Source organism: Elephantulus edwardii, unplaced genomic scaffold (genome assembly GCF_000299155.1).
Source record: "Elephantulus edwardii isolate Elephantulus edwardi_28Jun2011 unplaced genomic scaffold, EleEdw1.0 scaffold00050, whole genome shotgun sequence".
NCBI classification, from domain to species: Eukaryota; Metazoa; Chordata; class Mammalia; order Macroscelidea; family Macroscelididae; genus Elephantulus; species Elephantulus edwardii.
The window spans coordinates 3177915-3193626 of record NW_006399800.1 but is presented as its reverse complement, the minus strand read 5'-3'; the positions used below and the strand labels follow the sequence as shown (position 1 = coordinate 3193626).

The 15712-nt window shown below is 45.9% G+C and overlaps 1 protein-coding gene across 2 annotated transcripts in view; it reads left to right on the top strand.

Moving 5' to 3' along the window:
• The window catches only part of SLC24A1 (solute carrier family 24 (sodium/potassium/calcium exchanger), member 1), a 40852-nt gene extending 28144 nt beyond the window's left edge, over positions 1 to 12708 (top strand). For both annotated transcript variants that reach the window (XM_006886642.1, XM_006886641.1), the window contains 5 exons: positions 9006 to 9159; positions 9247 to 9623; positions 10293 to 10382; positions 11409 to 11575; positions 12459 to 12708. In XM_006886642.1, the coding sequence (XP_006886704.1) occupies positions 9006 to 9159; positions 9247 to 9623; positions 10293 to 10382; positions 11409 to 11575; positions 12459 to 12708 (1038 nt within the window). The remainder of the gene's footprint in view (positions 1 to 9005; positions 9160 to 9246; positions 9624 to 10292; positions 10383 to 11408; positions 11576 to 12458) is intronic.
• Positions 12709 to 15712: the final 3004 nt, after the last annotated feature.

Below are 15712 nucleotides of genomic sequence, written 5' to 3'. Positions count from 1 at the left end.
GCCCTTAGGTGCTCTCCCGGGTAATCAGCAATGCCCCAGTAAACACAGATAAGATCCTACGGGCCTTTCACCTGCCAGGTTACTTCATCAGGATTTGATTCTTAGAAGGTCTTATTCATCTATTTTATTCTCTCCTGGTTGTACATTTTTCATTATGCTTAGAAGACTGTTTATGCTGTGAATTATGGCTTCTATAATTCTTCCTAGCTTTTCTCTGATGAATTTTATAGTCTGGTTTTATTTTTAGGTCCCTGACTCACCTTGAGTTGGTTTTTGTATAAGGTGTGAGGTGTGAGTCTTCCTTAAGTTTTCTGCAGATGATTTTCCAATTGTGCAACACCGTTTGTTAAAGATACTGTCATTTCCGCACTTAACAGATTCCATCTCCTTAACAAAGATCAGTTGAGCATAGGTTAATGAGCTGATTTCAGGGTTTTCAATTCTATTCCATTGATCTATTTGTCTGTAACTGTACAAGTACCATGCTGTCTTGACCAACACAGCTGAGTAGTAGGATTTGAGATCAGGGAGTGTGATGGCACATACCTTATTTATCTTTTTCAGTAGTATTTTATTTGGGGTCGCTCTCTATTCCAAATAAAGTAGGTAGTTGCATTTGCCATCTCACTGAAGAATGGAATTGGTATCTGTCTTGGGATTGCTTTGAACTTGTAGGTTATCTTTGGTAGAATTGTCATCGTCACAATAGTGAGTCTTCCTTCCTATCCATGAGCATGGTATGTTTTCCTGTTTCTCCAAATCTCCTTTTGTTTCTTGCAGAGATGTTTTGTAATTTTCTGTGTATAGGTTTTGTATGTCTTTAGTTCTGTTTATTCCCAGGTATTTAATCTTGTGGCTTGTTGTTGTTGTTAAACGCCGTTGAGTCGCAGACGACTCATCATGACCTTATGAAGGAAAGTCCTCAACACTTGTGTGACTTTCATCCTCTCTCCAGGTTCATAGGGTTTCCGGAGGTAAGCTATTATAGAAGTGGATGCTAGCTGTTGTTATTGGTACTGTTTTTCTTAGCTCCATTTCTATATTCTTTTTGTCACTGTAGAGAAATCCAACTGATTTTTGTGTGTTGATCATGTACCCTGCTACTTTACTGAATTGGTCGACTATGTCCAATAGTTTCCTCGCTGAATCTTTAGTATTTTCTAAATATACTATGATGTCATCTGCATATCGAGATAGTTGTACCTCCTCTTGCTGATCTGGATACCTCTTATTTCCTTGTCATCTCTTATTGCTCTCACTAATACTTCCAACACTATATTGAATAGAAGAAGTGATAGTGGGCATCCTTGCCTAATTCCTGTTCTCAAGAGAAATACCTTTAATCTCTTTCCAGTGAGAATGATGTTGGCTCTTGGTTTTGCACCTATACTTTTCACTATTTTTAGGAAATTTCCCTCTATTCCTGTTTTGTTGAGTGTTTTAATCAGGAAAGCTGTTGGAGTTTGTCAAAAGCTGTTTCTGTGTCAATTGATATGATCATGTGGATCTTATTCTTTGCTTTGTTAATGTAATGAATTATATGAATTGTTTTTCCCATGCTGAACTATGTCCAACTTTTTTTTTATGTCCAACTTTTAAAGGAAGCATTTTCTATAGTAGTGGTACCATTTTACCTCCAAATCCATGTGCAGTGTATGTGGGCTTCAATCTTTGTTGGATTTTTTTGATTGTTTGGTTTTTAAGATTCACTATTGATTCTAGAGGGAGCTCTGGTGGCTCAGTGTAAGGAATTTTGCTACCAACCCAAAGGTACATTGTTCTAATCCACCAGTTGCTCCCCAAGGAGAAAGATGGGCAGTCTCCTCCTATGAGATTTACTGCCTCTGAAAACCTGCTGTGGGACTCAATAATACACAACAATGAATTCCGGGGTGAGACAATACCTTATTGTTTTGATTTACATCTCTAATGGATGATGGATTAGTAGTAAGGAGTTGCACTATCAGTCCACAGCAAATGGTTCAAGTCCACAAGCTACTCCATGGGAGAAGGCTGGGCAATTTACTCTCTCTGAAAACCCACTTGAGCATCAACTAGGAGTCGGCTCTGACTTGAGGTCACATAACAATAAGAACAATGGAAAAGAACTGTGAGCCTTCCTAATGCTTGCCACTTAAATATCTTCTTGGTGAAATGTCCTTTATTTATTATTTATATCCTTTGCTCATTTTGAAATTAGATGGTTATTGAGCTCCTGAAATTTTCTGCAATTTTGAGAGAATAGCCCCTTGTTGGATGGGTAATGACCTGCCCCTCCCCTCCAGTGTATGTAAGTACTCTTTTAATTTTTTTTTTTAAATTTTGTGTGTGTGTACCATCAGATCGGATCTGACGGTATAGGAGGAGAGTGCCCCTTCTTCTCCAGCAGAGCATTTGGTGGGTTTGAACCACATACCTCTGGGATTGCAATGCAGCTTCTTGCCACTAGGCTACCAGAGCTCCCTTCTTTTTAATAATTTTTAATTAAGTCTTTTGATGCACATAAATGTTTACAGTATAGGAGGTTCTAGTTGTTTGTCTTTTGATGTTAAAAGTAGTAATGGTAAATACTATAACATACACAACCTTGAAATAACAGTAAGAACAATAGTCTATCAGTGGATACATAGACAGCCATATAAGCTGAATAGCTATAAGAAGGTGAATAGACTACACCCATAGACAAATACATATGTCATATTGTGTGTGTTATGTATCTCTCTATCTCTATTTCTATCATCTATATCTGTATCAACATCTATCCATATCACCTATATTTATCTATATTCATATTTGCTGCTATGTACTGTAGAGTCAGAACCAACCCATAGCTGACTCTTCGGCAGGTTTTCAGTGGTAGTTAATCACCAGGGAGGAGACTGCTCATCCTTCTTCCATGGAGCAGCTGGTGGACTTTACCATTTGCTGTGGATTGATAGTGCAACTCCTTACTACTAATTCACCATCCAGTAGAGATGTAAATCAAAACAATGAGATATGATCTCACCCCGAAATTAATTGTTGTTGTATATTATTGAGTTCCATAGCAGATTTTCAGAGGCAGTGAATTTCATAGGAGGAAACTGCCCATCCTTCTCCTGGAGGGCAGCTGGTGGATTAGAACCATGTACTTTCGTTCACCCCAGAATTAAGTGTTGTTGTGTTGTGTATCATTGCTATGGTAATAGCAGGTTTGTCCCAAGTTCAAGAGCAGACAAAACTGATCTATGTGGATAGAAATGTTACCAGTGGCTGCCTATGGTTGAGGGCAGGAGATAATTGTTTGCAGAAGGCTGTAGCAAATTATCCAAGGTGACAGGAATAAACCCAGCCTTGATCAGAATGCAGTTTCCATGGGATTTTTAAATTTGTACACACTCACTGTATGATAGACTTATTGTACATGTCACTAAACAGTTTAAGTTATACTCAAACCTTAAAAATTACTGAAAGAAAATAATTTTAAGGATAAAAATATACTCATAGAGCTGTATAATTCACCATGACACTTTAGGATGAAAGAGTTACTATATGAGAGAACCAGTTGTGAATTGTCACAAGCTCTAAAGCAGAAGGAAACTTGCTAGTGGGTCTGCAAGCTCTGATGGGACAGTGAGTCAGGCAGCCTGAACTGCATGTGGGAGGGTGCTGGGTGACCTTCCAGGGCCCCTCTCCACCTGCTGCACCTGATCCAGGCAGGCTCTGGGTCTCCTTGAAGTCCTGGCTGGCCTGTCTTCAGACCTAAACTCTCTTCTTCTGTGATCTCTGGTCAACCTGGGTTTCTTGAACCACAGTTTCTCCCACCATGACCTGGCCCACGTGCTTGCCTCCCCTAGGACACTTCTTCCCATCCACCTTCATGGCTCTGCATTTCACTCACCTCTCCTGGCCCATGTGAATGTCTGTCCTGCTAGGAAAACTTCCATGCCTACCCAAATGCCTGTGGTAGTGTGAACCTCTGTCAAGGCTGTTCTTATCACTGCCTTCCTGGTACAGTATTTATAAGTTTCTCTTTGGTCTCCTGAGAGAGCACTGGTGGCCTAGGCCACAGGGATTTGTGCTTCTCAGCCAAAGACCACCCTTCTCTGGTGGTGTTTCAAATCCACCAAGTGCTCATTGAAAGTGAGACATCACCTTCTATTTGATTTACAGATTTTGAAACCCACTAAAAGGTCAGCTGTGAGTTGGTTCTGACTCACTGACAATGAGTTTAAGAGTTTAATTCTAAGGGATCCTTGGTGGTGGAGTGGTTTAGTGTTGCCTGCTAACCAAAAGACCCATGGTTTTAACCCACTAGCTCCCCTTAAGGAAGATGTGACAGTCTACTTCTGTGAAGATGACAGCCTAGGAAGCCCTAGGGACTGCTCTGTGCTGTCCTATTTGGTCAACAGGGGTGAGTGGGGCACTACAGCCATTTAGTTCCCTTACCAGGGAGTGAAGGATCCCTAGTGGCTTAATGCGTCTGTGCCAGGCTGCTAAGAGTTAAAGTTGGCATTTGAATCTACCAGGCACTGATGGCCTGGGAGAAAAATGAGCAGTCTCCTCTATCAAAAATGCAAAACCTCCGAAACGCGTTAGAGGGTTGCTGTGAGTTGGAGGCACCTTAGTAGTGGCTTTGGGTTTGGGTTCTAGGTGGTGGTGTTCCTGAAAGCAGAGGTCAAGTCCTCTCTGTGTCCTCTGCAGAGAGACACACGTGCCAGCAAGTGTTGTTGTTGAACTGACTGACACATAGCGACTCTGCGAATAACAGATGGACACTGTGCCCGTCCTGTGCCCTCTTCACAATCCCTGCCGTGATCGTGCCCATTTTGGCAGTTACTGGACAAAATACATTCTGTTGATGGTCTTCCCCTCATTCACTAACCTCTGTCTTACTAAGCATGATGTCTTTTTCAAAAGGATATAGTGCCTCTTGACCACATTCCCAGAGCATATGAGATGATGTCCCACCATCCTTACTTTTATTTTCTCTTTTATTAGTTGTTGTACATTTTATCCCCTCCTCCCTTCCCCTCCCCTAGCCCACTCTGCAGTGCACCTCATGTTCCAGATTGTTCTAATGCATCATCATAGATTCCTTTCCAACAGTTCATCCCCTCCTCTGTTCTAATGCAGTGCTCACTGTCTCTCCTGGCCTTTGAGGAGCTTCTTCTTTTGGCTCTCCCTGGTATATTCAGCACTCCTTGCCAGCACTACAAGTCAAAGGCATCCAGGGTTTTTTTGTTTGTTTCCCTTATTCATTGTACAACATTCATAAACATAGTTTCCTATTAAAAATAGCATGCTGTAGATCAGGCTACCTTTAGCACTTTACAGACGTCTTTGGCAGCAGATTTGACCAAAGCAATACATCTTAGAATTTTCTGGCTGCTGCTCCCATGGGCATTGATTGTGGATCCAAGTAAAAGGAAATCCTTGACAGTTTCTTTTTTCCACTTTGTCTCTATCATGATGTTGCCTATTGAGCCAGCTATGAAGATTTTTGTTTTCTTGATGTTACGGTGTAATCCTTACTAAAGGCTGTGGTCTATGATCTTCTTCAGTAAGTGCTTCAAGGAAGATTGTGACATCTGCAGAGGGCAGGCTGCTGCCGAGTCTTCCTCAGTCCTGATGTCACGTTCCTCTTCATACAGAAGAATATGTGCCTGATACAGAGTTGTTATTAATAATGGTTGAGTGAGTGATAGTAAATAAGCATTCAATGTGTAAGTTCCATTTTCTTGGTTTCTACTTGTTTATTCTGTTGGATACTCAAAAGCACTCAATTATGTTTCATCCTTGATCCAGTTACTTTGAGTTCAGCATCCAGGATGTCTCCATGGTAACAGGAGTGTCCTGAGAGGGCGCTTTACAGCCAGCTCAAGTGGAAGGGTTAAAGGACTAAGGGTGTCACCACAAGTCTAAGGGCGGAAGCATAGCTTGGTCTCACGAGATCCTGAACTTAGGATGGAAAAGGTATTTGTGACCCTGGCAATCTCTGAATCCCCTCCTCCCTCATGTCCCTTCCTTCCACCGTGTAGCTCTGTTTCCTAATCAGCACACTCAACCCTAAGCAACCAGCTTGCCTTCTCATCTTCAAGGGGATCAGCTTGTGACTTGCTCCCAATCTTAAAAGAGCACCTGTCCCTCCCATGTTACAGGCCAGCTCTCCAGCCTGGGTCCAGCTCACTGTGGCAGGCAGTGATGCAGGCCTTGACTCCAACATGGGAGCAGAAAGACGTCGCTGAGCTGGAACCACCAGAGCTGTCTTACTTAGAAAAGAATGTGGAGGCTGGAGAGACACCTCCTGCTTCTCATTGAAATGACTAGTGACTGCCCTCAGGAAGCTCCCCTCCCTAAGGCAGGAGGGGAAGGCAGGAATTCAGGCTGAAATCTGCCTCCCTCCTCATTCTCTACTCAAAGCAGAAGCTTCACCTAATACTTGGCTTCTTTATCAGGGATTCTCAACCTGGTTGTATATGAGAATAATTTGAGGATGCTTAAAAATGTCCAGGTATTTAATAAAAGGAGGGCAAAAATCCCTAGGTCTCACTTGCAACAGTTGAGTATCTGGCTAGGGACTTGAATATCAATGTTTACATAAAGTCACCAGGTGGTTATAATGTGCAGCAGGGTTGAGAATCACAGAACATCCTTGGGTGGGGGAGAGGAACTTGCCTATATCATGATGTTAGGGTGTCACTTATGTGTACCCCCTCAGGACATTGCTCAGGGGACTGGACAAGCCAGGAATTATTAGTTTGGTACCTAATTTGGAAAAAAGACCCACAAAAAAACCCCCACCCTAAAATAACAAAACCCATAAGCCAAAACCAAAACCAAACTTCCTGCCCTCATGTCAGTTCTGACTCGGCCCCCTCCCCTGGGTCTCCAGGACTGTACACTGCTTGGCAGGAGACTGTCCATCTGCCTTCTGAGGGGCGGCCGCTGCATTCAAACCATCAACTGGCCTTTTGGTTAGCAGTGCAACCTGCTACAGACTGCACCAGCCATCCCCTCTGTCGTCTGAGGAAACTCATAATCCATGGCTTTAAAGTATGTTAAAATAAATCAGTGATTTTTTTAGAATTCACGGAATCACTCCATGGTTCCCAAATACTGGCCTGCAGATGGATGACTTAGGAGCACTTGTGAGCATGGTAAAATGGACCCCTGGTTTCTGATTCCAAGTGGTGTCAGGGAATCTTTCTAGAAACTCCTTGCGTTACCAGGTTTGAGAGCCAGAGAGAAGTCCTAGCATCTGTGAAGTAAGGAATCTTAGTGGTTAAGAGGCTGCAAATAGAACAATCCATATTTACCTAAAAATGTACCTATAAACAGTTTGGATATTTAACTTCTTTGGACCCTGGTTTCTACATCTATAAGTATGTAGTTGCTGTTGTTTACTGTCAAGATGGAACAGACCCATGGCTGACCCTGCAGTAGGTTTTCACAAGCAGTTAATCGCATGGGGGGAGACTGCTCATCTTTCTCCTGCAAGGCAGCTGTGGATTAGAACTGTGTGCCTTTGAGATTGCAGCACAGCTTCTTATAAGGTGGGTGTAATAATATCTATATAGTAAGTATCTTGAAAGCAGGAGTGGCATCCACTTCTGAAATGGCTTGTCTCCGGAAACTCTATGAATGTGAAGAAACGACGAAAGTTATACAAGTGTTCAGGTCTTTCATTCATAGGGTCGCTATGAGTCATCTACAGCTTGATGGCACTTAACAATAATGACAACGTATAAGTTATAGGGAGCTCTGGTGGCCTTGTGGTAAGGAGTTACACTGCCAACCCAAAGGCAGATGGTTGGAATCTACCAGCTGTTCCTGTGTGATTTACAGCCTCTGAAAACTGACTGGAAGGTCAGCTATTAGTCAGTTCCAACTCAATGGCACACAACAACAACAACAACATATCATGAGTTATTTGACACATGGAATTTAGTAAACTCGGTTTTTGTTAGTAAATCATTTAGACTGAAGCCTGATGTTTAAAAACTCCAAATGAATAAATATTACACGAGTTATTTTTTATATAAGAAAGTAGTTCAAGAAAGTATTAGTAGGTCAGAAATGTGAATAGATGTTATCGCGCCATATGGTGCTCATGGAAGCATGGTGTCTAAACTGAGGGAGAAGCAGCCCTGCTCCACCATGCGCTGGTGTTCTGTGTGCAAGCGGACGCTCTTCCTGGGACATAAGCCATTAGGATGAGTTCACCAAGATGGTGAAGAGTCTCTAGGCTGTGATGTGAGGAAGTGGTGGAAAGGCCTGAGAATGTCTCATTCCAGGTAGACAGCTATGCCTGAGAGAACGATTCAGCATGTTCTGTGCGGTTCCAAAGACTATGGAGGGTTTTGAACAAGCTCTTCCCAGTTCAGCCATGGTTAATGAAGTGAAACCGGAATAGGCCTGAATTTGTACAATGTAAGCCAAGTGGAACAAGATCCTGAATGGGGAAATTTATGGATCGAGACCCTGCTGGAAATGCACTCCCCTCTTAGAAAACAGTGTCTGAGACCACGGTGCCCAGCTCAAAGACGGCGCCTGACTGAGCCACTGTGAAGCTGTATGTCTCCACAGTCCTGTCAAAAGTCCAATCTCTCACATCAGGGTATCATTTCAATTCAGCCAAATTTTAAAAACTTGAGTCTGTTTTGGTTTCACTTCATCAGCCATGACTAAACAAGTCTAAACCAGTTTGAAGCCTTGATTGTGGGCAGGGTATAGACTCTTAATATAGATGTGGATTCAAACCAACCAGAGATTGAAGCTGCCAGACACCCCCGTGTGCCCTCTTGGTGGTGAGTTCCCTTGCTGGAAATTACCCCATGAGGACCAGAAAACCACTGGGTAGGGTGCTGACGGGGGAACCTTGATGGATGTTTGCCTTCATTCTCTTTGTACACTCAGGTTTTCAGATAGATTCTCAGATCAACAAAAATAGTGGGAAAGTATTTGAGAGAGAAAGAAACAAAACACTCATCATACATTATTAGTCTGTTGACTTTGATTTGCAGGAAGGAAATGGGAACAAAGCCCAGTGCACAGGCGAAATTACAGGAGAGGTGGAAGCTCCTGATGAAGGTGAAGCAGGAGGGCAAGGTCAAGGTGAAGGACAGTGCGAAAGTGAAGGGGAAGTGGAAGCAGAAAGGAGAGAAGATGAATGTGAAGGCGGAGTTGAAATCCAAACAGGAGAGGATGAAATCCACAGAGGAGATGGTGACAATCAGACAGGAGATGATATTCAGACAGCAGGAGATGAAACTCAGACAGCAGGAGTTGATGAAATCCAGACAGGAGATGGTGACATGCAGACAGCAGGAGATGATGACATGAAAGGTGATGAAGGTGAACTTGAAGGTCAGGAATCCAAAGCTGAAAAGCCAGGTGATGAGAAGAACACAGATGGTGAAGAGGGAGGCAATGAAGGTGATAGTGAAGAAGAAGAAGAAGAAGAAGATGATGATGATGATGATGAAGACGACGACGACGACGAGGAAGATGATGACGACGACGAGAACGAGGAGCCTCTGTCCCTGGAGTGGCCCAGCACCAAGCGGAAGCAGGCCATCTACCTCTTCCTCCTGCCCATCGTGTTCCCGCTGTGGCTGACGATCCCTGACGTCCGGAGGCTGGTGAGTGTGTCACCTGTGCCCAGGTGACCCTGTCTTCGTCCCCGCCCTGTCCCGGGAGGACTGCGGGGCTGCAGACCCGGGCCTCACCCTGGAGGAGAGGGCAGGGCTCCACCAGCGCACTAAGGATGAAATCTCGGTCTAAGGGGCCCTGTCTCGGCGTGAGAGGCCCTGGACTTAGAGGCGTCCTGTGTGCTCCGGGGGGGTGGGGGGGGTGGGTGGGGGTGTGCTGCGAACCCAGGGCGGTGCCTTCTCCCGCCGGAAAGGCTACTGGAGGGTCAGCTACAAGTCGTGATGACTGACAGCAATGAATTAAGAAAATACAGATGTGGTGAACATAATCCCTATCAGTTCTTGATTTTGTTATTAGAACGAGACCTCTGTATTTCACAGGGATATTCTGAAACCCCAGGCTGCTCTTTCTCCCCAACATTCCCAGTTGTAGGCCAAGGCCGGCTTAATCCACTTCACCCCCGGGCATTCACGCTCTGTGTCTGGGGCTGGAGAGGGGCCTGCACTCTGGAGGAACACACACCGGATCCCTAGCTCGGTGCGTGTGGGCAGCGACTCATTTTCTTCAGTCAGTCCCTGCACGACCCTGTCCGCCTGCTTTCTCATCGCTCCCAGGTCCCTCTCTAACCTGCTTCCCTTCTTTCTCCATTTCCTCCGCAGGAGTCGAGGAAGTTCTTCGTTCTCACGTTCCTGGGCGCCATCATATGGATCGCCTTGTTCTCGTACCTGATGGTGTGGTGGGCTCACCAGGTGAGCAGCCCCCTCGCCTCAGCACCAGGCCGGGCCTGCGCCTGTACGATGGTGCTCCCGGGCCAGGGGGTGGGAAAGAACAAGTGCCATTTGTGGTCTCTGTATTCATTTAAAGGCTCAGGAGAGGACTTTTTATTCCGAGGGTGGCTTCTGTGTCCTTAGAGCCACACAGAACGTGACGTAGAGAGCCCTTCACCCCGGTCCCCGCCAGCAGTCTCTCCCTCCATCCCTCCCCCGGGAATTCTGATCGCTCGTAGGCGCCGGGTGGTGGTTAGCGGCTGGTCACACTGCGAGGCTGCCCGTCCGCAGAGTGGACCCACCAGCCGCTCCACAGCAGAAGGCGGGGCAGCCTCCGCTGCGTGACGGTGTGTGGACCGACAAGCTGGAACTGAGCCTCCAGAAGGTTTTCAGAGGCAGTAAATCTCATGTATGGAGACTACCCTTTTGTCTTCTGAGAAGCTGCTAGTGGATTCAAACCGCACGCTTTGGGGATTGCAGTGCAGCTTCTTATCACCAGGCCGCCAGAGCGCCTTTACGCCTGGGAAGCCCGAGGGCGGGTGGCTGGGCGTCTGCGCCCGCTGGGTGGGAGCCCTCGCCTCCCCGCAGGCGGCCCGGTTCTCTGAGCAGCCACGCCCTGTGTGTGGAGCGCTGAGCTTTGCTGTGTGGAGAACGTGCTGCACTGTCCGCCCATCTCCGGCCTCTCCTCCCCTGGCACACAGCAGGGGAAACAGTGATGTGAAGAGGGTGCTGGAGGGGCTGGCCCTTTGGAGGCGGTGGGACAGCTGGAATGATGGAGGGAGAAGGGTTAGTTTGATGGCAATCAAAGCTGGGGGTTCCTTGCAGCCTGGGATGGGGCCCATTTCCCTGGCATCAGGTCCACCTATCACCCACCCTCCAGCTGAAGGGGCGCAGGGACTCCCTGGGAGGCCGTATGCACAAGGTCGCTCTCTTGGCCTGCGCTGTGAAAAGCCTCAGGTCTGCGAGCTGCTGTTGCCATGGTTTCTCATTACTGTTGCTCTTTACCAGGTTGGTGAAACCATAGGGATTTCAGAGGAGATTATGGGTTTGACGATCCTAGCAGCAGGCACCTCCATTCCTGACCTCATCACCAGCGTGATTGTCGCTCGGAAAGGCCTGGGAGACATGGCCGTGTCAAGCTCTGTGGGCAGTAACATATTTGATATCACTGTGGGGTGAGTGGCAGTGTTACGTTTGCAAGGCCTGTTTAGAGCTACCAGAAACCAGTGTTTCCCTGTTCTGTGCTTACCAGTTTTCTACTTTGTTCAGGATGCACAGATGAAAGGGCATTTATTTTAGTTCCTATAAGGCAGAAAAGTATCCTCCCTCCATTAATGTGGGCCAGCCGGATGGGATAACAACTAAAATGCTGTCTCAGCTCTAACTGACTGCAATTTACAGATGAATTGAAAATGAGTTCCATTAAATTCTATTACCAAATACAGCCCAATGCTCTGCTCGCTGACCTCCAGGGCTGGGACCGGAAGGAGGAAGGACTCCGTCTCTTTTTCTGCGCCTCTGTATTTTGGGTTTTGCCAGCTCAGTGGCTCTCAGAAACATTTTGCATCAACAAGTGAAGGCCTTGTCTGCCGGAGCCTCTGCCTCCCTCTAGCCCCTTGTCAAAGCAGACAGGACCCCTGGGCCACTTATGTGTCCGGATCTGCGTCCCGCTCTAGGTGGACGCCTCTGTTGCTTCAGTTTGTGTATGTGCACTTGGTTGATGGGTGGGGGGGAGAGGAGGGAGTGAAGTGGGCACAGGAGAGAGTTTTAATTAAAATAATTTTAAGTTATCCCAAGCCAGGCCTTATTGTCACGATCGTGGTCAGTCAGGGAGGCGTCATGAAGAAAGATGTCCGAGAACTTCATTTTCAGTCTAGGCTTTCCCAGATACTGTCTGTGAGTCCGTAGGCAAGTAAGTTCATTTCTTTGGACCTGTTTCTTGCTGCCTACGGCATGGGCTCCGAATGTGCCTGTGTAAGTGTCACAGTGCTTTGCCAGGTAGGCCTGTGGGACACTGTACAGGTTAGTAGTAACCACGCTGCTTCTTCAATCTTGCAGCTTGCCTGTTCCCTGGTTGCTGTTTTCCTTTTTCAATGGATTACTGCCTGTTCCAGTCAGCAGCAACGGCTTGTTTTGTGCGATTGTTTTGCTTTTCCTCATGCTCCTGTTCGTGATTTTCTCCATTGCATCATGCAAATGGAAAATGAACAAGATCCTGGGCTTCACCATGTTCCTCCTGTACTTTGTATTCCTGATAATGAGCGTACTTTTAGAAGATCGAATTATATCTTGTCCTGTATCTGTCTGAGTCAGGTACTGTTACTCACAATGGACACAGAGGGAAGACCAAGCCAGAAGTTACTGTATCTCTTGTTACTTCATGAAAGAACACGATCCAGGAGAGTGGCCCAGAGCCTCAGGCTTGAACACGACCCAGGACCAAATTATCTCCCTGGAAACACATGGCACCTCATTGGACTGAGGATCTCATGTTGGAAGGGGTGGAGCTCTGGCCCCTGACTGGTACAGACACTGTTAACGGAGGCCAGCAGATAGATCCCTGCAGTCATGGAGTTTTCCAAATGAGAGCTAAGTGGGGGTGAGGGGTGTGACAGGCAGCAGCAAATAGACAAACTCTCTCACTCCCCACCCCTTGTTTACTCCTGAAGAGTTAGTGACATAAGGTGGAGACATGGTCTACCTCTCACCCTCTGGCCCCTGCCTCAAAGCACACCTGCAATCTGCTAGCTCTTCTTCTGTTCTGTTCGAAATGGAAAGTTCTATCAGGTCTGTAGCCACTATGGGTTCAATTACTGGTGAGTTTAAGAAGCTACAGAGAAAGGAAATACAACAGGAATCAATTGTACTTGTCCAGTAAAATGTACCCCCTTCTAGCTGAAAAGAAAATTAGCTCTTGCATATCTGAAATGTGAAGTTAAAATAGGAAGCAGCCTAAGAAATAAACATGATGGGGAAACACAGCCAGAGTCAGGTCAGGGCTGAGGGCCAAGGTACAGGGAGAACCTGGGTTCCAGGGCTGCACAGTGAGGCTCTCAATCATAATCCAGCGTGACGATCAGCGGGCACCTGAATTAGGGGCCTCACTCTCCCAGAAGTCTCTGATTCTTGGACATAATTTCTGTTAAATGTCTCTTCTAGTGACGTTTCACTTGCCAATGTGAGTGGACTCATCCCTGCAGTTAGGAGTTCTTGGTCACGATGCTTAAGAGAAGGTGGATGAGCATGGAGTCATTTCAAACCCCACCATATTCACAGATCATCCTCATTCCTGGTGCTGCTGCCCTGCCCAAGACCAGGAGGTCAGGGCCCGTGGAGGGGGATCTGATACCAAAACCCTGGCCAGCGGCTGGTGTCTCTGGACAATTCCAGCTCGTCCTGGGGACTTCTGCCTCCTCCCAGCCTGGAACGATGCTCTTCCCTGGACCACCTAGAGTAGAGTGACAGGCCACGGACCACGGAATGTGCTGTGATGGTACAAACTCACCCAATGATTAACGCCAACTCCAGTGATCTTACACCCTTTACCAGCTTGCTGAATATCTGGCATTTCTCTTTGCCTAGAAAGGAAGCTCTAAACACTAAACTCTGACAGAAAGGGGCAAGAACATCAAGTGTAAGCTGGGCCTTGGTGAATGAGGAGGTGTTAGTTCACTGAGGAAGAGATTTTGGGATGATGCAAACTCATGTAACTTCTGAGAGATCAATTTGTTATGTTTGGAAATGAATTTTTTTGTCATGCACTTACAAATGTACTTTATTAAAATTATGCTGTTTTCTAGGTAAAGTACCACTTTAAAATATTAAGATAATACTGAGATCATCCTGTCATTTGATAGGTAAAATGAGCTTTATAATTACCTAGGACAACTTCTAGCCACATCATTCTGCCTAGGAAGTTGTGATGTGGAAACAGTGGTGCATGGCTGACTTCTCTTTATCCTCCTGGAACAGCATCATTCTGGTGGCCCTAGAACTAGGTTTGGTCCAGGTTTAAGAAATGATCCTCTTCCTAGGGAGTTATGGTTCACTATAGTGCCAGAATGAAAAGTAAAATTCCAAAATTTTGAAAACTGGTATGTTTAAGTGGTTATTCTAAATTTTATACACTATACTGCACTTTTAGCAAAAGATCTGAAATGGCTTCTTAAATTCTAGGCTTAGTCTTTTATGACACTGCTGGTATAAGCGTTCTCATTTTTTAAAAGACCGAGGAATCAAGGGGGCAAGGACTGGAGTTTACCATTGAGGGCTCAGCCTGGAGGACACCTGGGCTGGGCTGGCAGCTGTGTGCAGAGGAACACCTGGGTTCTCACCACTGGTGGCTTGGAGGGTCCCGGGGCAGGTGCGATCTGCAATGTGTTCAGGACCCTGCAGCCATGAGAGGTTTAGGGAGGGCTGGGGGTGGAGGGGCATGGCCCACCTGAGGCTGTCACTTGAGCCTGGCACTGCAGTCTGGCCTGAGCCTGTCATACAGCCAAAGGCTGACTTCTGCTCTCCAGGCCCTTCCCTGTGATGAGCAGGCAAACGCCGAGGAGTCTCACCAGACTGTATCATCAGTTACGTCAGTGGTCTCATCCTGGTTCTACATTAGAAAGGACAATTTGTATATACAACAGGGGGCCATACGAATGAACAGCAACCAGCGACGGGGAAGCTGCCCTGGAAAAGGGCTTCCTCTCCAGAGAATGAACACATGTGCTCAGGCTCTCTGAAGTGCAGAGATAAACATTTGTCCATGCACTGCCAATTTTGTAAACATAAATAATTAAGTTAACAAATGTGCTTACTCTGAGGCCAGAGGAAAAGTGCAGAATGAAGTGGTGACAGGAAAGTACTATGTACGAGGGTGTCATCCAGGTAAACCAGAATGCATCTGCTGGCTAAAGAGAAGCTCAGCTCAGAGCTGAAGTTCCCCCAGTGTCTAAGCAGGATGGGCACAGAACATTAACTGGCTTAAAGGCCATCGGCCCTCCGAAAAGACCACTTTCTCGTCTCCTTCCTGGTCTAAGATAAAGAGCCTAATAAAGTTTTCAAGGTTGGTGGGAGCAAAAAAAAAAAAAAAAATAAAGCTCGACCACTGCATGTGGCAAAATGGTTACTTTTGCATCAAAGTATCTGGAAATACAGCTTTTAAGATACCTAGAAATACAGTCTGTACTTAAAAGTATCAAGAAATACAGTATAAAGTCTACACATAACAGGCTAACAGTTACTAACTGCATTAGCTTATCAGGATAACTACCAGTAGAAAATAAAATCAAGTAATTATCACTTAAAATGTTCAAATGACA